At 46.8% G+C, this 22,124-nt stretch overlaps 2 protein-coding genes across 4 annotated transcripts in view; both read left to right on the plus strand.

Moving 5' to 3' along the window:
* pkn3 (protein kinase N3) overlaps positions 1–2,660 on the plus strand; it is a 43,910-nt gene extending 41,250 nt beyond the window's left edge. The window contains exons 19-22 of one of the 2 annotated variants that reach the window (XM_068334746.1): positions 997–1,139; positions 1,460–1,567; positions 1,695–1,775; positions 2,055–2,660. In XM_068334746.1, coding sequence (XP_068190847.1) covers positions 997–1,139; positions 1,460–1,567; positions 1,695–1,775; positions 2,055–2,255 — 533 coding nt within the window. In that variant the 3' untranslated portion in view covers positions 2,256–2,660. The remainder of the gene's footprint in view (positions 1–996; positions 1,140–1,459; positions 1,568–1,694; positions 1,776–2,054) is intronic. The other variant, XM_068334747.1, reaches the window with a different exon arrangement.
* A 5,021-nt stretch (positions 2,661–7,681) lies between these two features.
* LOC137608023 (protein SET-like) lies at positions 7,682–20,228 on the plus strand. Of its 2 annotated transcripts, none has more exons than XM_068333995.1 (8): positions 7,682–7,933; positions 13,706–13,763; positions 13,847–13,989; positions 16,318–16,415; positions 16,509–16,622; positions 17,621–17,791; positions 19,112–19,252; positions 19,325–20,228. In XM_068333995.1, exons 1-8 carry the CDS (start codon positions 7,864–7,866, stop codon positions 19,343–19,345), a joined length of 816 nt encoding a protein of 271 aa, XP_068190096.1. In that variant the 5' UTR covers positions 7,682–7,863; the 3' UTR covers positions 19,346–20,228. The 2 variants fall into 2 exon arrangements, with proteins under 2 accessions (XP_068190096.1, XP_068190097.1); XM_068333996.1 differs by having other exon boundaries at positions 7,849–7,933; positions 16,312–16,415.
* The last annotated feature ends 1,896 nt before the right edge of the window (positions 20,229–22,124 follow it).

Genomic DNA, 22,124 nt, shown 5'->3' on the forward strand with positions numbered 1-22,124 from the left:
CATCTCGTTGTGTGTGTCATCTTGTTGTGTGTGTCATCTCATTGTGTGTGTCATCTCATTGTGTCTGTCATCTCATTGTGTCTGTCATCTCATTGTGTCATCTCATTGTGTGTGTCATCTCGTTGTGTGTGTCATCTCATTGTGTGCGGCATCTCATTGTGTCATCTCATTGTGTGTGTCATCTCATTGTGTGTGTCATCTCATTGTGTGTGTCATCTCATTGTGTGTGTCATCTCATTGTGTCATCTCATTGTGTCATCTCATTGTGTGTGTCATCTCATTGTGTGTGTCATCTCATTGTGTGTGTCATCTCATTGTGTGTGTCATCTCATTGTGTGTGTCATCCCGTTGTGTGTGTCATCTCGTTGTGTGCGTCATCTCGTGTGTGTCATCTCGTTGTGAGAGTCGTCCGTTGTGTGTGTCATCTCGTTGTGTGTGTCATCTCGTTGTGTGAGTCATCTCGTTGTGTGTGTCATCTCATTGTGTGTGTCATCTCGTTGTGTGTGTCATCTCGTTGTGTGTGTCATCTCGTTGTGTGTGTCATCTCGTTGTGTGTGTCATCCCGTTGTGTGTGTCATCCCGTTGTGTGTGTCATCTCGTTGTGTGTGTCATCCCGTTGTGTGTGTCATCCCGTTGTGTGTGTCATCTCGTTGTGTGTGTCATCCCGTTGTGTGTGTAATCTCGTTGTGTGTGTCATCTCGTTGTGTGTGTCATCTCATTGTGTGTGTCATCTCGTTGTGTGTGTCATCCCGTTGTGTGTGTCATCCCGTTGTGTGTGTCATCTCGTTGTGTGTGTCATCCCGTTGTGTGTGTCATCCCGTTGTGTGTGTCATCTCGTTGTGTGTGTCATGTCGTTGTGTGTGTCATCCCGTTGTGTGTGTCATCCCGTTGTGTATGTCATCCCGTTGTGTGTGTCATCTCGTTGTGTGTGTCATCTCGTTGTGTGTGTCATCCCTAGTGTCTGCTGTTATATCTCTACATCTGGATTATGTTTAGGTATGTGCCACGGGGATCGAACCTCAACGTTCTGTGGCACACCAGAGTTTCTGGCTCCAGAAGTGCTAACAGACAACAACTACACCCGGAGTGTGGACTGGTGGGGACTGGGGGTCCTCATCTATGAGATGCTGGTGGGGGAGGTCAGTACAAACAAGACAAACAGCTACCAACAGAGCTAAGATGCAGACTGGTTGATTTTAGTGGGCAGTGGTCTGAAGGTCCCTGCTTACTGTGTGCTGATCAGTCAGCTGTTTTTTATTCCCGTGAAAAAGTGGCACGCATTTGTGTAATTCACCAGTAGTAGAGGGTGTGTGGTCACATCGTCTGCACCTCTACTGAACAACTTAAGACAGATTTTGCAGAACTGTCCTGTAATTTGTAGGGAGGTTAACATGTATGGAGAGTCTTGAGATCTTTTATTTGAAGGATATTGAGTTAGTTTTGGTCTTTTGTCTTTCAGTCTCCGTTTCCCGGTGATGATGAGGAGGAGGTGTTTGACAGCATTGTAAACGATGAGGTGCGATACCCTCGCTTCCTCTCTCCGGAGTCAGTGTCCCTCATTCAGAAGGTCGGCTTTCTAAGAAACCAATGGGGTTGTATTCCCATGATCATGTGATCATGTATCATCAGCATTGATTTCAGCTGACACGTGACTGAAGGAGACGTGATCATCTCTTCTTCTCATTGTGTTTTAGCTGTTGCAGAAAATGCCAGAGATGAGACTTGGAGCAGGAGTAGAAGACGCCTTGCAGATCAAGAGACACATATTCTTTCAGGTTGTTAGACAGCCAGGTTCTAATACTGCATGATTTTACAGAGTATTTTTTATTTGGTTGACAGCAACCTTCAACAAAACAAAAGGGTTTACGTCTGACCACCTCTTCACAAAGTCTAATGGAAGTGGGTGTTGGAAATGTTTGTGTTTTTAAGGGGAGTGTTGACCTGAGCTCTTTATCAGCCACATCTACATCCCACTGATCATCCGTCAGCTTTGTTTGAAGACAGTTCATTATGGTGGACTAACAGCTGTTTGTTCACCTGCCATCTATTGACAGGGGATGAACTGGGAAGCCCTGCTGGCCAAGAAGATAAAGCCACCCTTTCTACCAGTCATCAGGACATCGCAGGATGTTAGCAACTTTGACCCAGAGTTCACGCGCCTCCAGCCAGTTCTCACCCTCCCCAGGACCGTCTGCGTTCTCACCGCTGAACAACAGGACATCTTTGCCGACTTTGACTTTTCTTTAATGAGTTGACCAGCTGGCGATTACACCGCTGAGACAGGCACTTTTTATACAAGAGAGTGGAAATTGAAGGCCTGCATTTGTCATTGGACAAGTCCTTCAAATGCTCAGCCTGACACACTTCACTGTCATTCGATGGATCTTGGTTCACCAGAGCATCTATCATGTTTTTTAGCATATTTTTTTCTGCCAAACAACTGACTGTTTAGGAATCAAGCAGTAAAACTCCACAGTATGAAGTATGTCACTGATGGAAGGAGATTTTGCCCTTGAATTTTCTTGTGACAAATGTGCCAAAGATATCTTGTCATCACTGCTGACAGGATATGTATTATTAATGAATAGAATAGAATGTGTCCATCTGTTGTTTCTGATTTCATTGAGTGGAAATAGTCATTTTTAATATACAACAAAATACCTTCAAAAAATAAAAGCTGTTCATGAGGACAAAATATACCAGAAAAACCTAAAGAATGACCTCCATATACACTGGACTTCATAAAACACACAAAGACATGGAGATTTAAGAATGCTTATTGATCCAGGACAGTTTGGGTAACATGAGGAGCTCAGACCATTTACACCAGTGGTTCTTAACCTGGGCTCGATCGAACCCTCGGGGTTCGGTGAGTTGGTCGTAGGGGTTCGGCGGAGATGGAGGTCAAGACAAAAACCCGACACATCGTGTCAGTTGTTTTTGCCGAACAAACACGAATCACTGTGTACGTTTGACACATCGTGTCGATTCGTGATGACACGCCCCCTTAGTCATCACTGGCTGCAGGTGATCACGTGACACTACATCAATTAGCCTACCTGTGCTACAGGGGATTTTGCACACTCAGTAGTGGATTTATGTCTGTCATGATGGTACGTCATCTGATTGCTTCCTTAATATTTTAATTCATAGTAACTACGTTGAGCAAAAAAAGAAAGTGGTCGGACGAATATGTGCAACGGGTGACCGTGGCTCAGTGGTAGAGCGGATCGTCCAATGATACAAGGTCGGCTGTTCGATTCCCTCTCCCACCGAGTCGTTTGTCGTTGTGTCCTTGGGCAAGGCACTCGCTGGTGTGAATGTGTGTGATTGTTCCGGTGGTGGTCAGAGGGGCCGTAGGGGCAGATTGGCAGCCAAGCCTCCGTTAGTCTGCCCCAGGGCAGCTGTGGCTACATACGTAGTTACCATCAACATGTACGAATGAGGAGTGGATGAATAATGAATCCGATGTAAAGCGTCTTTGAGTGTCCAGAAAAGTGCTATATAAATCTAATCCATTATTATTAACCTGAATTTACCTGTACTGTATAACGGAACGTGATGGGAGTCAGCGTTCTGCAGGATCTGAATGTCAAGTTGAACACCTCTAGTCTGGTGCTGGTAAAAATAAAGGAACACTTCCTGAAGCTGATGGAAACAACAGAAACAGACTTTGGTGTAAAATGACATCAGAGTAACACCTGTCAAGGTGAAGCCACGCATATCTGAACTGGTCTCTATGACAACAGCAGAGGTCACACTGATTTAAAGGTAGGTCATTTCATGTCAGTTCATGCGCTGTCCTGGTTTAGGTCTTTGAAAAAGGAAACATTAATGCACAATTCATTAAATACACCAGTAAAACATTTACTGTACTTATATCTTAAATTTTAATTTATATTTTTTAACTAGAGGGTTCGGTGAGTGAGCACATGAAACCGGTAGGGTTCGGTACCTCCAACAATGTTAAGAACCACTGATTTACACTATCTGAGAGCAGGAAATGTTTAATAATCAACTGTGTTTTAGTTCAGAATGACGCTGCAGAGTTTTGAACCATCCATACATCTTCTACCGCTTATCCGGAGTCAGGTCACGGTGGCAGCAGCTTCAAGAGGGAGCCCAGAGGTCTCCTAGCTGGACATGCCAGAAATACCTCCCTAGGGAGACGTCCCAGAGGCATCCACACCAGATGCCCAAAACACCTCAACTGACTCCACGTGAAGGAGCAGCGGCTCTACTCTGAGCCCCTCATGAACAGCAGTGTTTCTCACCTTATCTCTAAGGGAGACACCAGCTATCCGCCTGAGAAAGACCATTTCAGCCGCTTGTATCCATGATCTCGTTCTTTGGGTCATGACCCATCGCTCATGACCATAGGTGAGGGTAGGAACGAAGATTGAACGGTAGATGGAGAGCTTTGCCTCTCGGCTTAGCTCCCTCTTTGTGACAACAGTGCGGTAAAGCGACTGCAATACCGCTCCTGCTGCCCCAATTCTCCGTCCAATCTCACGCTCCATTGTTCCCTCACTCGTGAACAGGACCCCAAGATACTTAAACTCCTTCACTTGTGGAAGGACCTCATCCCCACTCGGAGAAGGCATTCCACCGGTTTCCTGCTGAGGACCATGGCCTCAGATTTGGAGGTGCTGATCCTCATCCCCGCCGCTTCACACTCAGCTGCAAACCGGACCAGTGAGCGCTGCAGGTCACAGGCCGATGACGCAAACAGGACCACATCATCTGCAAAAAGCAGCGATGCAATCCTCAGGCCACCAAACTGTAACCCCTCCTCACCACGACTACGCCTCGATATCCTGTCCATGAAAATCACAAACAGAATTGGTGATAAAGTGCAGCCCTGGTGAAGGCCAACAGCTACTCGGAACAAGTTTGACTTACTGCCGAGAACCCGAACGCAGCTCTCACTTTGGGCGTACAGGGATTGGATGGCCCTGAGGAGAGGCCCCCTCACCCCATACTCCCGCAGTACTTCCCACAGTATATCCCTGGGGACCCAATCGTACGCCTTCTCCAAGTCCAAAACACATGTAGACTGGATGGGCATACTCCCAAGCCCCCTCTAGGATCCCTGTGAGAGCAAAAAGCTGGTCAGTTGTTCCACGACCAGGACGGAACCCACATTGTTCCTCCTCAATCTGAGGCTCGACAATCAGCCGGACCCTCCTTTCCAGCACCTTGGAGTAAACTTTCCCAGGGAGGCTGAGGAGTGTGATGCCCCTGTAGTTGGCACACACCCTCTGGTCCCCCTTTTTAAACAGAGGAACCACCACCCCAGTCTGCCACCCTTTCACCACTGTCCCAGACTTCCACGTAATGTTAAAGAGGCGTGTCATCCACGACAGCCCCTCAACACCCAGAGCCTTCAGTATTTCAGGGCAAATCTCATCAACACCCGGGGCTTTGCCACCGTGAAGTTGTTTAACTACCTCGGTGACTTCACCCCGAGAGATTGACTCTGATCCCCCATCATCCTCCAGCTCTGCCTCTGCAACAGAGGACGGGTCAGTTGGGGTAGTTGGATTCAGGAGTTCCTCAAAGTGTTCCTTCCACCGACCGACAACCTCCTCAGTTGAAGTCAACAGTGTCCCATCTTTGCTGTATACAGCTTGGATGGTTCCCCGTTTCCCCCTCCTGAGGTCTCGGACAGTCCTCCAGAACAACTTTGGTGCCGTCCGATAGTCCTTCTCCATTGCCTCTCCGAACTCCTCCCACACTCTGTTTTGCCTCCATCACAGCCGAGTCTGCAGACCTTTTGGCCTGTCGGTACCCTGCAACTGCTTCAGGAGTCCCCAGGGACAACATGCCCCTGAAGGCCTCCTTCTTCAGTCGGACGGCTTGCCTGACCACCGGGGTCCACCACGGTGTTTGAGGGTTACCGCCCCTTGAGGCACCCAAGACCTTCAGACCACAGCTCTCAGCTGCAGCTTCAGCAATGGAAGTTTGAACATCGACCATTCAGGTTCAATGCCCCCAGCCTCCACAGGGATGCACGAGAAGCTCCTTCAGAGGTGGGAGTTGAAGGCCTCGCGGACCGTGTCCTCCTCCAGACGTTCCCAGTTCACCCGCACTACTCGTATGGGCTTACCAGGTCTATCCAAAGGTTTCCTCCACCAACGGACCCAACTCACCACCAGGTGGTGACCAGTTGAAGCTCTGCCCCTCTCTTAACCCAAGTGTCCAAAACACACGGTCAAAGGTCAGATGATACGATCACAAGGTCAATCATTGACCTCCGACCCAGGGTGCTCTGGTACCAGGTACACTTGTGAGCATCCTTGTGTTCGAACATGGTGTTAGTTATGAACAATCCGTGACTAGCACAGAAGTCCAACAACATAACACCGCTCGGGTTCAGATCAGGGAGGCCATTCCTCCCAATCACGCCCCTCCAAGTGTCTCCATCATTGCTGACGTGTGCATTGAAGTCCCCCAGGAGAACAATTGAGTCCCCTGCAGGGATCCCTTCAAGGACCCCATTTAGGGACACCAAGAAGGCCGAATATTCTGAACTGACATTTGGTGCGTATGCACAAATAACAGTCAGAGTTTCCCCCCCCACAGCCTTAAGGTGTAGGGAGGCGACCCTGTCATCCGCCGGGGTAAACTCCAATAAAGCAGCACTCAGCCGGGGGCTTGTGAGTATCCCCACACCCGCCCTGCGCCTCACGCGTGACGCAACTCCGGAGTAAAACAAGGTCCAACCCCTATCCAGGAGTTTGGATCCAGTACCGAGGCTATGCGTGGAGGTAAGCCCCACCAGATCGAACTGGTAACGCTCCACCTCCAACACAAGCTCCGCCTGCTTCCCCACCAGTGAGGTGACATTCCACGTCCCCAAAGCCAGTTTCTGCCGCCCGGGTCTGGTCTGTCGTGACCCCCTGTCTTCACTGCCACCCATATGGCAGCGCACCCGACCCCATCGGTCTGCCCTGACGGGCCCTCCGTCCAGGCCTGGCTCCAGACATGGGCCCCAGGCTTCCTCCGGGCAGGGTCACATTTTTCCCTTTTTGATTTTTCATGGGATCTTCTGAACCATTCTTTGTCTGGCCCTTCACCTGAGACCTGTTTGCCTTGGGTGACCCTACCAGGAGTACAAGACTCCCGACAACATAGCTCCCAGGATCCTTAGGGCACACAAACCTCTCCACCACGATAAGGTGATGGTTCCTTGGAGAGGATGAAGATAGTATATAAAATAAAAATAAAATAAAAATAAATGTGTTGTTATTGTTTTGCAGTGCTGCACTCCCACCGGCGGGGGGCGATAGAGCTCCACTGATGTGTTCGGTGATTGGGTTGCAGGTACACATTCCCACCACCTGGGGGCGGTAGAGCTCTACAGGTGTGTTCGGTGATTGGGCTGCAGTGACGGACTCCCACCGGATGGGGGCGGTAGAGCGCCACTGGTGTGTTCGGTGATTGGGCTGCAGTGACGGACTCCCACCGGATGGGGGCGGTAGAGCCCCGGTGTGTTCGGTGATTGGGCTGCAGTGACGGACTCCCACCGGATGGGGGCGGTAGAGCGCCACTGGTGTGTTCGGTGATTGGGCTGCAGTGACGGACTCCCACCGGATGGGGGCGGTAGAGCGCCACTGGTGTGTTCGGTGATTGGGCTGCAGTGACGGACTCCCACCGGATGGGGGCGGTAGAGCGCCACTGGTGTGTTCGGTGATTGGGCGCCAGGCCACAGACAGAAAGAAACAAGCGTGCGAACTGAGATCCGCTCCATCGCAGCTGAAACACGCATTCTGCCCAGGTGGAAGCCCCTTTTACCCCGGAGAGGCGTCAGCAGCCAGCAGGGACGATCTCTGGTCCGAACTCTGACGACACACCCGAACCATGTCGGCCTCATCGGCGAAAGTCAGCAGGAAGGAGAACTCGAATCATGACGGAGCGGACGAGACCTCCGGTAAGGTTCAGGATGGCGGTTCCCCCCAACGCCATCTTCTGTCGGGTGTTCGGGTGTTCTCCGGGGGGTTGGTGGAGCCTGGCGGAGGCCTGATTTACGGTGGTAGATGAACGGGGGTAACTCTGAGCTCCGGCTGCTGCCCCGCGGTGGACCGCTAGCCGTTAGCGGTAGCTCCGGTTCCCGCGGTGGAGGCCGGCGGGGCGTTACGTAAGCTGCCCCGGTGCCTTTGTTCTTCAGACCGCTGGAGGTGCGTTCGACTCGGGGTGAGGCGGTGGGTGTCCGCCCGGTACCGTGTGGAGTCGAGCGGGGCTGTCCGCGGAGCAGCCCCCCGCCAGGCGGCGGGCCCGCGGCGCAGGAAGCTCCGCGGTGTAACGCGGGGTCTGCGTGGAGCCCCGCGGGAACACGCGTCCGATCGGACCGGGGGTGTCCGATCGGACCGGGGGTGTCCGTGGGGCTGGTTCCGTCTGACCGGCCCCGGCAGCGGAGAGCCTGTCCACCGACGCGCCTCGAAGCCTCCCGTTCAAACCGGGTTCAAACCGGGCCGCCTTTACCGTGAACAGGAAGCTCCGGGGGGGTCAGCTGCGGTACACCCCCACGCATCCCAGTCCCGCGCTGCTCACGCACTGCAGCGGACACACGGCCGGAAGTGGAGCTCCTGGTTGCGGGTGGATGTTGGACTGGATCAGGTAGTTGTTAGTAGGACCAGGATCCGGACTCGGGTCCCACTGGATGGGTCTGCCTGTTGGGGCTGAAGCACCTCCAGTCTCTGGTCACGTGTTCTCTAGAGGTGAGGCAGTTCTACCAGGTGTTCATCCAGGTGTTCATCCAGGTGTTCTACCAGGTGTTCATCCAGGTGTCTACCAGGTGTTCTACCAGGTGTTCATCCAGCAGTGAAGGCTGTTTGACCGGGGGCTGGTGGTGGTTTTTGGAAATGTGTGAAACATTCCTGAGGAGGACTGTGTGAACGGTCCTACTTGTTTTTGATGGCAGATATTTACTATTGATCTGGTGGATAGATACATCTAGAATATTGATCGACCAATCAAAGCCAGAAATGATCAGAATTGTTTACAAAGGTTTTTTTCATATTGTAAATTGAAATGACATTAAAATGGACAAAATGAGACTCCTGAACATTTCATTTTAAGTACAGCTTAGTTGTACATTCTGTTTGTCATGTACAGGTGGTCCTCATCCTACGACTGTATTACTGTCGGTTACAGGTAGTCCTCATCTTACTACTGTATTACTGTCGGTTACTGGTAGTCCTCATCCTACTACTGTATTACTGTCGGTTACAGGTAGTCCTCATCCTACGACTGTATTACCGTCGGTTACAGGTAGTCCTCATCCTACTACTGTATTACTGTCGGTTACAGGTAGTCCTCATCCTACTACTGTATTACTGTCGGTTACAGGTAGTCATCATCCTACGACTGTATTACTGTCGGTTACAGGTAGTCCTCATCCTACTACTGTATTACTGTCGGTTACAGGTAGTCATCATCCTACTACTGTATTACCGTCGGTTACTGGTAGTCCTCATCCTACGACTGTATTACCGTCGGTTACTGGTAGTCCTCATCCTACGACTGTACAGGTAGTCGTCGACTTACGACCTATGCAACTTACGACCGACCGACTTTACGACCACAATGTCCGGGTAGGGCGGGGCATTCCCTCCAGCCACAGTACTCACGCTCTGAGGCTCCCGCGCTCTCTTCAGTCCCCACGGCGCACACACGCTGTTCAGTCACACTGAGATCAGCAGCCCAGCCCACTACTGATGGGCTGGGCTGCTTAGGAGGCTGTGACGGAGAAATGTATGAATGACGTATGGAAAAACTGTCAAGCGTTACGTGAACTCTTCTGCTGGATTTGAAAGTGACGAAGAACTTGATCAGATTCGGGAGAAAATAGTGAAACTGGCAAAAAACCTCTCCTTGGAGAACTCACGAATGATCGCGCTGTATGAAGAACTGATCGCGCTGGAAGAAGAAAGAGTGGAAGAAGAAGAGAAAAGAGAAGCAGAGAAAGAAGAGGAGGAAACAGAAAAAATGTTCACCACCAAAGGCTTGTCAGAAGGCTTTTCCCTGTTAAATAAACTCCGTGCACACTTTGAAGAAATGGACATAGAACATAGAAACATTTGCAAGGATTGAACGGATGGCAAACGACGCTTTCCGTCCATATCGTGAAATTTATGAGGAGAAAAAGAAACGAACAATTCAGACAAAGCTCACAATGATTATGAAAAGATCGTCTCCCGCTCCCACCAACCCACACGCTGCCCCAGCTGACGATCCGGACGACCCCCAGCCAAGAACCAGCGCTGCTGGATTGAATTTTTACGTAAGAGTCGATTTACGACCAAGTCGAGTTACGACCGATCTGTCGGTCCCAATTGCGGTCGTAAGTCGACGACTACCTGTATTACTGTCGGTTACTGGTAGTCCTCATCCTACTACTGTATTACTGTCGGTTACAGGTAGTCCTCATCCTACTACTGTATTACTGTCGGTTACTGGTAGTCCTCATCCTACGACTGTATTACCGTCGGTTACTGGTAGTCCTCATCCTACGACTGTATTACCGTCGGTTACAGGTAGTCCTCATCCTACTACTGTATTACTGTCGGTTACAGGTAGTCCTCATCCTACTACTGTATTACTGTCGGTTACTGGTAGTCCTCATCCTACGACTGTATTACCGTCGGTTACTGGTAGTCCTCATCCTACGACTATTACCGTCGGTTACAGGTAGTCCTCATCCTACTACTGTATTACTGTCGGTTACTGGTAGTCCTCATCCTACTGCTGTATTACTGTCGGTTACAGGTAGTCCTCAACCTACAGTTCGTTCTAAGAGGTTGTTCGTAGGGAGAATAAATTGGTATTTATTCAATTTTAATCTATAATCTCCATTTGAGGTCATTACTACTCTAAAAACTAAAGTACAAGTCCCAAAGACTGACCAGAAACAATTACAGGACATTAAAGCAACGCATAACTAGAACCAATGCAGTCAGCCTGCAACATCCTGCGACACCCCTGAATTCAAAATTTTACCCTGACCTACTTGTATTTGTCAAAGATCAAAGTTATTCCTCTAACCTACTGTCATTGATCAAAGCAGTAGCTTTGATCTATGGTCTTACTCACACTGCCTTCTCCCTTGTCTTTCTATATTATTCGGTTCTGAGTGTACAAAAGTTAAAATTTGACTGGCCGTCTTTTCTCGAAGTCAAAGCCATCGTCTCATCTTCATCCCCTTTGCTGCCTGAGTCACGTGTTTTTGTTTCATCTTTCTATCTGAACGGTTGTGAAGATATTTGGTGGACTAACGGACGAACACAAACGCTTACAATTTCAATACATCACCGCTTTGAAGCAGGATGTAATGAAATAAAATACAATAACAGTTTGAGTTCAGTCGTTCTAAATTATACATCAATTTAAAAAAAATACAAAAAAATAAATATCAAGTTTACGTCATTTCACCGACTGCCACACTTACTGGACTCCAAAACTCACTAGAAAACAGTTAAAAGCAGCTAGTATCATGCTACATATCAAGAATAAAAACACAATATTAAAGTATGTATATATAGTTCAGTATCTACCATTAAGCATCACTTGTGATTCTTGTGATTCTTTTAATCCAAATTAATTAATGGTAAACTTTTGCTCCTTATGATTCCATCCCGCTTCAAAGCGATGTATTGTAATTGTCAGAGTTCGTGTGTTTGTCATAGATTTGATTCACATGTTTTTGTAGATCTGGAGAAAGCTGATGACAGGGTGTCCAGAGAGGAACTGTGGTATTGTATGAGGAAGTCTGGAGTGGCAGAGAAGTATGTTAGAGCGGTGCAGGACATGTATGAGGACTGTAAGACAGTGGTGAGGTGTGTGTAGGTGTGACAGAGGAGTTCAAGGTGGAGGTGGGACTGCATCAGGGATCAGCTCTGAGCCCCTTCTTGTTGCTATGGTGATGGACAGGCTGACAGACCAGGTTAGACAGGAATCTCCATGGACTATGATGTTTGCAGATGACATTGTGATCTGTAGTGAGAGCAGGGAACAGGTGGAGGAGAAGCTAGAGAGGTGGAGGTTTGTCCTGGAAAGGAGAGGAATGAAGGTTAGCCGCAGTAAGACAGAGTACATGTGTGTGAATGAGAGGGACCCAAGTGGAAGAGTGAGGTTAGAGGGAGAAGAGATCAAGAAGGTGGAGGATTTGAAGTACTTAGGGTCAACAGTCCAGAGCAATGGAGAGTGTGGAAAAGAGGTGAAGAAGCGTGTCCAGGCAGGATGGAACGGGTGGAGGAAAGTGTCAGGTGTGATGTGTGATAGAAGAGTTTCAGCTAAAATGGAAGGAAAGGTGTACAAAACTGTGGTGAGACCAGCGATGTTGTTTGGTCTACAGACGGTGTCCCTGAAGAAAAGACAGGAGACAGAGCTGGAGGTAGCAGAGATGAAGATGCTGAGGTTCTCTCTGGGAGTGACCAGGATGGATAGGATCAGGAATGAGTACATCAGAGGGACAGCACATGTTAGAGGTTCTGGAGATAAAGTCAGAGAGGCCAGACTGAGATGGTTTGGACATGTCCAGAGGAGAGATAGTGAATATATTGGTAGAAGGATGCTGAGTTCTGAACTGCCAGGCAGGAGGCCTAGAGGAAGACCAAAGAGGAGGTTTATGGATGTAGTGAAAGAGGACATGAAGGTAGTTGGTGTGAGAGAAGAGGATGAGAAGACAGGGTTAGATGGAGGACACTGATTGGCTGTGGAGACCCCTGAAGGGAAAAGCCCAAAAAAGTGTTTGTGAGTTTGTCCCTTAGTTCGTCTGTTTGTCCACCAAGTGTCTCCACAACCGTTCAGATAGAAAGATGAAACTAAAAGCACATGACTCAGGCAGCAAAGGGGGTGAAAATGAGACGATGATCTTGACCTTGAGAAAACTAGGTCAAGGTCAAATTTTTTGTCCACTCATGAAGATAGAAAGACATGGGAAACGTTTCGTGGGATAAAGACCATAGATCAAAGCCAGTGCTTTGATCTACCTATGCACTAGCTTTGATCTATAGTCAAAACCTAGTGCATAGCTTTGACCTACCCTGGAAGGTCAAAGCTATGCACTAGTCAGGTACTACTTTCAAGGTACCTTGACCTACCCTTCGTGGGATGTTGCAATCTGTGCCTTATTTAATTCTTGAGAAGTGTAAACTTCAAGGATCTCTCCTCCGGTTATTAAGATCATCAACACTCAGCTTTAGCATGTACATTTAGCATGTACTGTAGCATGTAGCTTACCTTTAGAGTGAAGGAAAAGGGAGGCGTTATTGTGGGTCAGGGCCAGAGTTGTCAGAGATGGTGACCACTGTCTTCGCTATCCTTTGCTTCATCATCCATGATAAACAGTAAAATATCCAAGATGCAGTTGATTTGCTGTGGCGACCCCTGGAGGGAAAAGCAGAAAGGAAAAAAAAAAGATCCACGGTGCAGGGTGACGCTCTGAGATGTTCAGAGACAACAACTAACAACAAGAGGAGACGACGAGTGTTGGACCTGCGTGACTGCAGCGGTGTTGCAGTCACGGGTGTTTGTATGTTGTGGACTCCCTGTATTCGTGTCTTCCCTCTGTCTCACAGACTTCAGTAAAACTAGCTGACTTGAAAATTTGAAGGAAGAAACCTTTGTTAGTTTTGGCAGTACTGTCTCCTTTTTTTATTCTAATAGTTTTTAAATAATAAAAACATCTTTATTTCATTTGCAGAAAAAGAGCAACAGGAAGCAATCGAACAAATTGATGAAGTACAGAATGAAATTGACAGGTGAGGATGAATCTAGTGTGAAAGTAATGAAAGATGTGCCAAAAAGAAAGTTATTGATGTGATTTTTGTTCTGTTTTCCTCAGACTGAATGAACAGGCAAGTGAAGAAATTTTAAAAGTAGAGCAACAGTACAACAAATTACGCCAACCATACTTCAAGAAGCGATCAGAACTCATAGCAAAGATTCCCAACTTCTGGGTGACAACATTCGTCAACCATCCACAAGGTAAACTGTCATTCATTCATTCACTTTCTAAAACCGCTTCATCTGCTGTTGTGGGTAAATTGTCATGTTGTTTCTTTTTCCCAGCCTTGTAAAGGCGTCCTGTAGTACAGCGCCCTGTTACCGGCCCACGGGCCAGCAGGTACCGGGCAGCACAGAACGTCTGAATTTTTCTTTTAAAAAAATTGATTATCTAAAGATGTTTTATTTTGAAAAGTGATGTTTGTGCGGAATGATTCGCAGACGTCTGTGCTTCTTGACAGGTATTGGTCATGGTTACCAGCCTTTACCCCAAAAATTAAGCCCACAACTGCGCCAGTGTTGTGTATTAAAATCAGGGCAGAATATCCTGAGGTTTCCAAAAAGCATTGAAAACCCTGCTTTCATTTCTAACCTATATTTGTGAAGTGGGATTTTCTGAAAAACTACGGAGTAGACCGGACGTCTGGAATACATTTGGGTGTTAGTGTCTCCCGTTACCCCGATAGGACCGGGTTGTCGCAGAGAAACAAGTTCAGGGCTCCACTAATTGTCATTATTTTTTTTATTGACTTGTTCACCCTTTTATATTGAAATGATCTGTACAGTATGTTCCTCACCTTCAATGAATGGCCTATTTTAAAACTCTTTTCACCAGAATGGGGCGCACCGCATTATACGGCGTATAAAATAGAAACGCCTGTAGTGTTATACATCCACTAGATTGAGCTGCGCTAAAGGGATTACATCCACGACTCTGCAGCCTTTTCTGACATGTCAAGAGCCGAGTCACTGCTAGCCAAAGGTGTCTGGCATGCTACAATTGATTCACAAATGTGGTTGAGACCTGAAACATCTGAGAAGTGTTCAATTAATGGCCCATTTTAAAACTTTTTTCATGTGTAAGGCGCACTGGATTATAAGGCGCACTGTCAGCTTTTGAGAAGATGAAAGGCTTTAAAGTGCACCGTATAGTGCGGTAAATTCTCCTTCGTTGAATGCTCTAAGTTGCTATGCAGTGCGTCCTCGTTCTTTGCGGTCAATGCCTTCCAGGAAGTACATGTGATTAAGGAATCTGCGATCGAGATCTATGTATCTTATTATTTAGGGTAATTTAAACATTTCTGAACCCCCCCTACTGATAATAAACCACCTTCTATCTACTCCCTTTAAAACACCATGATAGACTGTTTGAAACACTTTTGTGTCTCACAGAAGTCCAAGACTGACGGAACATAGCACACTCCGCCCTCAGCCAATAGAATTTGCGTACGATATCACGTGACTGCCGACCAAAAATCCGCGATGAGGAGTCGTAATCGTTGATGTGCGATTGAGCGAGGGCACACTGTATTTCAAAATAAACATCAGTGCAGTCACAAGAATCGAGTCACTCGAGTTTTTAATATAATTATTTCTTACAATGATTTTGTTTACAGAGATGCTGATCATCAATTCATGAAAAAAAGGTTGTTTACTGTCTGATGATGTCTGCATTTGACATAAAACCACTGAGGATGATTTCTTATTAGACTACAGCTGTCCTGGTGTCATTAACGATTATCTAGCAAATGAAGGCCGGTCCGTGGACGTACTGTCTTGGATGAAACCGGTCCGTGGAGCTAAAAAGGTTGGGGGCCGCTGCTGTCATACATCGGAGTTTGGGCCTTTTTCAACATAAAAAGCTTTGTGTTGTTCTCATAATGTCATAAAGGAGATGTGACAAATTAACCTCTAGTGTTTCATCAGTCCACAGGGACAGAAAACCAGAGGTGTTTGGACTGTTCTAACTCACTAGGACTGGTCCAAACATACCAGGATTTACTCTGTACCCAGACTGGTGGCTGAGGTCTACCCTCCTGCCTTAGTCTCTTGGGGAACGGTGTCAGTGTGTGGTGATGATTGTCCTGTTACCCACTTAGTCAGATTGTCACCTGCTAACACCCGTCACTGTTCCTCTATTGATCAGTAAATGTTCTACCTGATCAGATCATTCTAGTGGTGACTCTGGGTTCTGATTGGGTTCAGTTCAGGTTCATCATGACTGCTGTCAGTCATGATGAACAACTCCATCTGCACAAAGCTGCAGATGACAGGACAGGAATGGATTTGCACAGAACACTGTGTTGAACTCTAGATCTTAACCGATTTAAATGTTAAATGGTTTAAACGGCTTTCTGCTGGTCTCGTGCATAGATGTGCACCAAGCCTATGGATCTGTGCTTCGTGCCTCTACACATGTTCTGGCCCTGAGCCGTAGATCTGGAGTATCCATGCTTTGTTGGGTTCATGTAGTGCTGGTTCCAGTCGGTCACTGTGGTCGTGCTTACCTTCTATTCTGGTTAGTTTCAGCTCTTCTGGGGGAGGACGACGAGGAAGCATTTCATTACCTGTCAAGAGTGGAGGTCACCGAGTTTGAAGACATCAAGTCAGGATACAGAATAGATTTTGTAGGTTGACGGTTTCCCTTTGTTGGTGTACATTCTGAATGTCATCCCAGGCACCACTGCACACGTGACGTGGATGTGTTTGTCTGTTTGCAGTATTTTGATGAGAATCCGTACTTTGAGAACAGAGCCCTCTCCAAAGAGTTTAATGTAAATGAAACCGGAGATCCTGTTTCAAAGTCAACTGAAATCAAATGGAAAGCTGGGAAGGTAGGTTTGTGTTCTTTCTTTAGTCTGTCCTTTCTTTCCCTTTGTCCACCACATCTCAGTAACACGTCTAGGACGGCATAAATGTTATTTTGGTAGTCGGCTAATCACAAATTATTTTTTTGATTAGTTGATGAATCAAATCAACCGTAGATTGAATGTAAATCATCCACCTGATGGCGCCGACATGAAGCTGCTCTTAGGGAGCCGTCATTAGTTTTCAGCTTGACGTGTTCAAACACGAACTAAAAATAAAGGCACTTATGATGTTTTATTAAATCTTTAATCAATTCTGCTCGTAGCAACAAACGATTGTTAAACTGTGTAGCATAAAGTGCAAACAGATGAGTGAAAAGAGAATGTACAAAAATAAATGCCTCACCCTATCTCTAAGGGTGCCCCCCCCACTCTACAGAGGAAACTCATTTCAGCCGCTTGTATCCGGGATCTTGTCCTTTGGGTCATGACCCAGAGCTCCCGACCATCGGTGAGAGTAGGAACGTAGATTGACCAGTAAATCCAGAGCTTCGTCTAACGACTCAGCTCCTTCTTCACCACCACAGACCTACAGCGACTGCATCACTGCAGAAGCTGCACCGATCCGTCTGTCAGTCTCACGTTCCATCCTTCCCTCACTCGTGAACAAGACCTCAAGATACTTAAACTCCTCCACTTGGGGTAAAGACTCTCCACCGACCTGAAGAGGGCACACCACCCTTTTCTGTCCAGAACCATGGCCTCAGATTTAGAGGAGCTGATCCTCATCCCACTCACGTCACTCAGCTCCAAACCGTCCCAGTGCAGCTGAAGGTCCAGGTTTGATGAGGCCAACAGGACAACATCGTTTGGAAAAAGCAGAGATGAAATCTCATTTTGGGGTTTTCTATGCAGGTTGTGTCTAGTTTCTAGGGTTTCCATCTTCAGAGGACGTGTTTTGTTTTAGTTCTTTTTAAATACATTACCAGTTCAGCTTTAAATCTGAAACACCTTTGACCCCCCAGGACCTGACAAAACGTACCGGCCAGACGCCAAACAAAGCAGGAAAGAAACGGCAGCACGAGGAGCCAGAAAGCTTCTTCGCCTGGTTCGCCGACCACTCAGACGCCGGATCTGATGAGCTGGGAGAAGTCATCAAGGATGACATCTGGCCGAACCCCCTGCAGTACTACCTGGTAGGCTTGGGGCCCTTCAGCGTGGGTCCTCAGGTCCCCCTTCCTGTCACTTTGCGTGTAAATAGATGCATCATGTGTTTCAAGGCCTAAATACTTCTGCTTTGACTGCATCACGACGATAGAAGCTGGAGATACGAGCTGCTTGGCGTACATGTGTTTGAGATCAGATTATTATTTTATTATTCACGGTAATTTAAATATGAACCCCCCCACACTGATATTAAACCACCTTCTATCTGTATTACCTTTAAAACACTGATAGACTGTTTAAAGGACTTTTGTATTAAAGAAAAGTGTTTCTTTAACACACGGAAGTGCGCTGTGGTCCATGGGTCTCGGAACGCAGGGCACTTCTGGATGCTGTCAGCCAATAGCATGCATGTACGGTATCACGTGACTACCTACTAAAAATCTGTGAAGTCGGGCATCTTGAAGCGCGAGTAAGCGAGGGATTACTGCATACCAAAGTGGAGTAGATTAGAATGAGTTTAGGTATTTTAATTGATTAAATGTTTGACTGATGAGTTCAGTCACTGAATGGGTTAAACTCAGATCTAGAGGTACTTGTTTCAAGAGGTAGTACTATCTAGAGCAACAGACCCTAATGGCCCCAACCCCATGGTTAGGGATGGCTGATGTAGAGGTACTACTACATAGAGGTACTCGTATCTAGAGACGTGAGTACTACCTCTGGATACTCATATGTAGAGATACTACTGTGTTTTTGGTGGGTAGGTTTTCCTCAGGACCTGTGGTGTGATGAAGAACTGGGTTCGTCTAAAGCCCCAAACAAACCACACAGCTGTCATCTCAGGAAAGGTTTTCTGATGGTTTGTGGTTTCACGTATCTTCCAGTCCCCTGCTGGACGGGTTTGTGTTGGGCTGGTTTGACTGGGTTTCCATAGAAACCTGTTTGTCAGTCATGTATGTTTTCAGCGCGTTCCCCTGGTGGTCCATCACTGCTGCAGCGTTCTGATTCAGGAGCTTTACTTTCATGGTGCGGGGAAACGACCCACACGTCGTCTTTGACCTACGTTACACTGGTTGTGGATTAAATATTCTGGATCCTCGTTCTTCAGAGAACGCTGAGCTGGAGTTGAGTTAGAGCTGATGTCTGCATCCGTCTTCAGCCAATAGGAGCGTGGATCCTGATCATGCGTCTGTATTTCATTTTACTTTGTCGTAGGTGCTCCCAGGTAGGGTTTGTGGCACCCCCACCCCCCATGGGGGTGGGTGTATGTTGGTCATACTCTTTGGGGTTTGTTGACCAAACCAACGGGTGTTTGACGCTCGTTCACCTCACGCCTCTGTACCCCAAAGGTACCTGACATGGAGGACGAGGAAGGTGATGGCGATGACGACGATGATGAAGAAGAGGGTCTGGAAGATATTGACGAGGGGGAAGAAGAGGAAGGTGAGGGCGAGGATGAAGAAGAGGAAGGAGATGGTGAAGACGGGGAGGTGAGTATTCCTCCTCCTTTGTGAACATCGGTGATGAAGTGATGAAGACTGAATGGGTCCTTCTTTCTCCAGGATGATGGTGAGGATGATTAGACTGTTCAGACCGTTCCTCTCTGGTCGTCCTGCAGCCCATGGGAGCAACTTATTGGGGGGGGGTGTACAAATCTTTCCTGTATGTCGTCAGTGTGTCCGTCCTCTTCCTTTGCAGCCACGGCCCGTTCATAACGCCATGTCTGAAGACCGCTCCATACACAGCTGGTCTGCACCGGGTGGGGGGGTTGTCGCTCTTTTGACGTCTCACATGTCATTGTTCCTCAGAAGATAGAACGTTTGTAGCATTCTGCACGTCATCTTACGTAGATTTAAATACGTACAATAGAGATTTGTATGTAAAATTTCTGTTAAAGTTGTGAGTTCGATAAAAACAAGCCATGGTGCAGTGATAACTTAATCATAGCATCCCCAGCCACTTTTCTATATATATGTACATTATTATATATCCAGTGGTGAGGGTACTAAGGCTTATTAGAAGTTGCATTTTCCTTTGTGACTTACTGTACTAATAGAACTGATTGGAAGCACCAGCTTGTTCTTTCAACCGTTGTAAATGTTTTGGGGGTGTCCATGTATCTTGGTAGGATGGTCATTCATTGTACACAGTTTAATAGGGGAGGCATGGTGGGCTCTGATAAAAACTTTGGACGTCTGTTAAATAAATTTTCATTATCTTGTTTTTCAGGCACCCACAACAAAGTTTGAAATGTACATTTTTTATAAAAAAAAACCAACCTAAAAATCTAATTTAGAGCTTGGCTTATCATTTTGAGATGGGAGAGAGGAGTGTTGGAGCAGAGTCCTCTTGAGTCTGCAGCTCTTCTGTTCTGCTCCTGTTCTGCTGGAATCCTGTCACATTAAATTAAGTGTACCAGTTGCTTTGTTACAATAAATAAATGTATACATGATGTTTGGAGTCCTGTTGTCACAAACTGGGTGTTTGAGCAGCTGTTCACTCACAGCGTGCTAGCAGATGGAGATATGAAATGGATTGAAGCTCTAACGCGGTTTTATCTACACACATGATCCTAACAACGGCTTATTGGACACGAGCTGTTCTCTTCATGAAGACCGTGACAGTTGTCAGGACTGATGAGACCTCCCAAACCTTTGGTGATGTCACACTATTGATAAGACAGAAAACAGCCTTATTGTACTTAAGTTTAACCGGTTTGAAATTCTGAGTCCTATTGCAATGACTGACGGTCAGTAGGAGCGTCTTTCACGGGGAGTGTGAAGTTGGACTAGGAAACATGGAGGCACACGAGCCTTATGGGTAACAGGAACACACTAGGCTACAGGGTTGACGTGACTGAACGTAAGAAAGAGGTTTGGGCGGGGGCACGTTACACAGCTGGGACCTTCTGAAGTCTGACTACAAGCAGTTTTTAACAGTGGAATTGTTCACACCACTCAACCACACACTTGAACATAGTGCTCCACCTGTAGGTGGAGGAATCACAGGCATGGAGAGGACAAGGTAAACCTGTAGCCAAGGTGTCCAAGAAAAATGATTCTTCTGTAGGAAGTGGGTCCAATGAGAACCCGTGTTAGGTGCACATGGATTATTCACTGTTCTGTAGACATGATTGGAGGAATGAGCTGGAGCTGAATTCTGTACCAAAGACTCAAGTATGTCCCATGAGACATCTGACAGACGGTTTACACTGACGCCAACGGTTTTATTCCCTTAACCAAGAACTTCTACTGCTAGGAGGAATGGTCTGATGCAGGGGGGTCAAAGTCATCTCCACTGAAGGACACATCAGTATGTCTGTCCTCAACTCAGTGTAATGTAACTAAATGTAACTACTCCTTAATGTAACTAATAAATGTAACTAAATGTAACTCAGTGTAATGTAACTAAATGTAACTACTCCTTAATGTAACTAATAATGTAACTAAATGTAACTCAGTGTAATGTAACTAAATGTAACTACTCCTTAATGTAACTAATAAATGTAACTAAATGTAACTCAGTGTAATGTAACTAAATGTAACTACTCCTTAATGTAACTAATAAATGTAACTAAATGTAACTCAGTGTAATGTAACTAAATGTAACTACTCCTTAATGTTAAATAACTGAATTTCTGACTGATTCTAGTTCCAAACATTACAGTTAGACAGAAAAAACATGTTTGTTTGTTTCTCTGTTCTAACATAAATCCTTTTCATTTATCAGGTTATTAAACCCACAGAACTCCATCAATCAAGGATCAAACTATCAATCAATAAAGAAAAATAACATCAGACGCAAGTTAGGACATTAACTTTGTTCACGTTTAGTCAGAGTTAAAATGGGCTGAACTACTGCATTGTGGGAAATGTAGTTTTGGTCAAAGCACACTTTTGACCTTTCGATTTTTAGACACTGTCCTTTTACGCTCTCGCGCTACATAAAATGATAAAGCGGGCCACAGAACCAGTGATAGAGGGCAGCCCTGCTGGAGTCCAACATGCACCTGGAACAGGTCTGACTTACTGCCGGTGATGTGAACCAAGCTCTGGCTTCGGTCATACAGGGACCGGATAGCCCTCAGCAAAGGGCCCCGGACCCCATACTCCTGAAGCACTCCCCACAAGAAACCACAAGGGACACGATCGAATACCTTCTCCAGATCCACAAAACACATGTGGACTGGTTGGGTAAACTCCCATGAACCCCCCAGCACTCGATTGAGAGTGTAGAGCTGGTCCAGTGATCCACGACCGGGACCAAAACCACATTGTTCCTCCTGAATCCGGTTCGACTATCGGTCTAATCCTCCTCTCCAGGACCCTGGGATAGACTTTCCCCGGGAGGCTGAGGAGTGTG

This window comes from Antennarius striatus, chromosome 15 (assembly GCF_040054535.1).
Source record: "Antennarius striatus isolate MH-2024 chromosome 15, ASM4005453v1, whole genome shotgun sequence".
NCBI lineage: Eukaryota > Metazoa > Chordata > Actinopteri > Lophiiformes > Antennariidae > Antennarius > Antennarius striatus.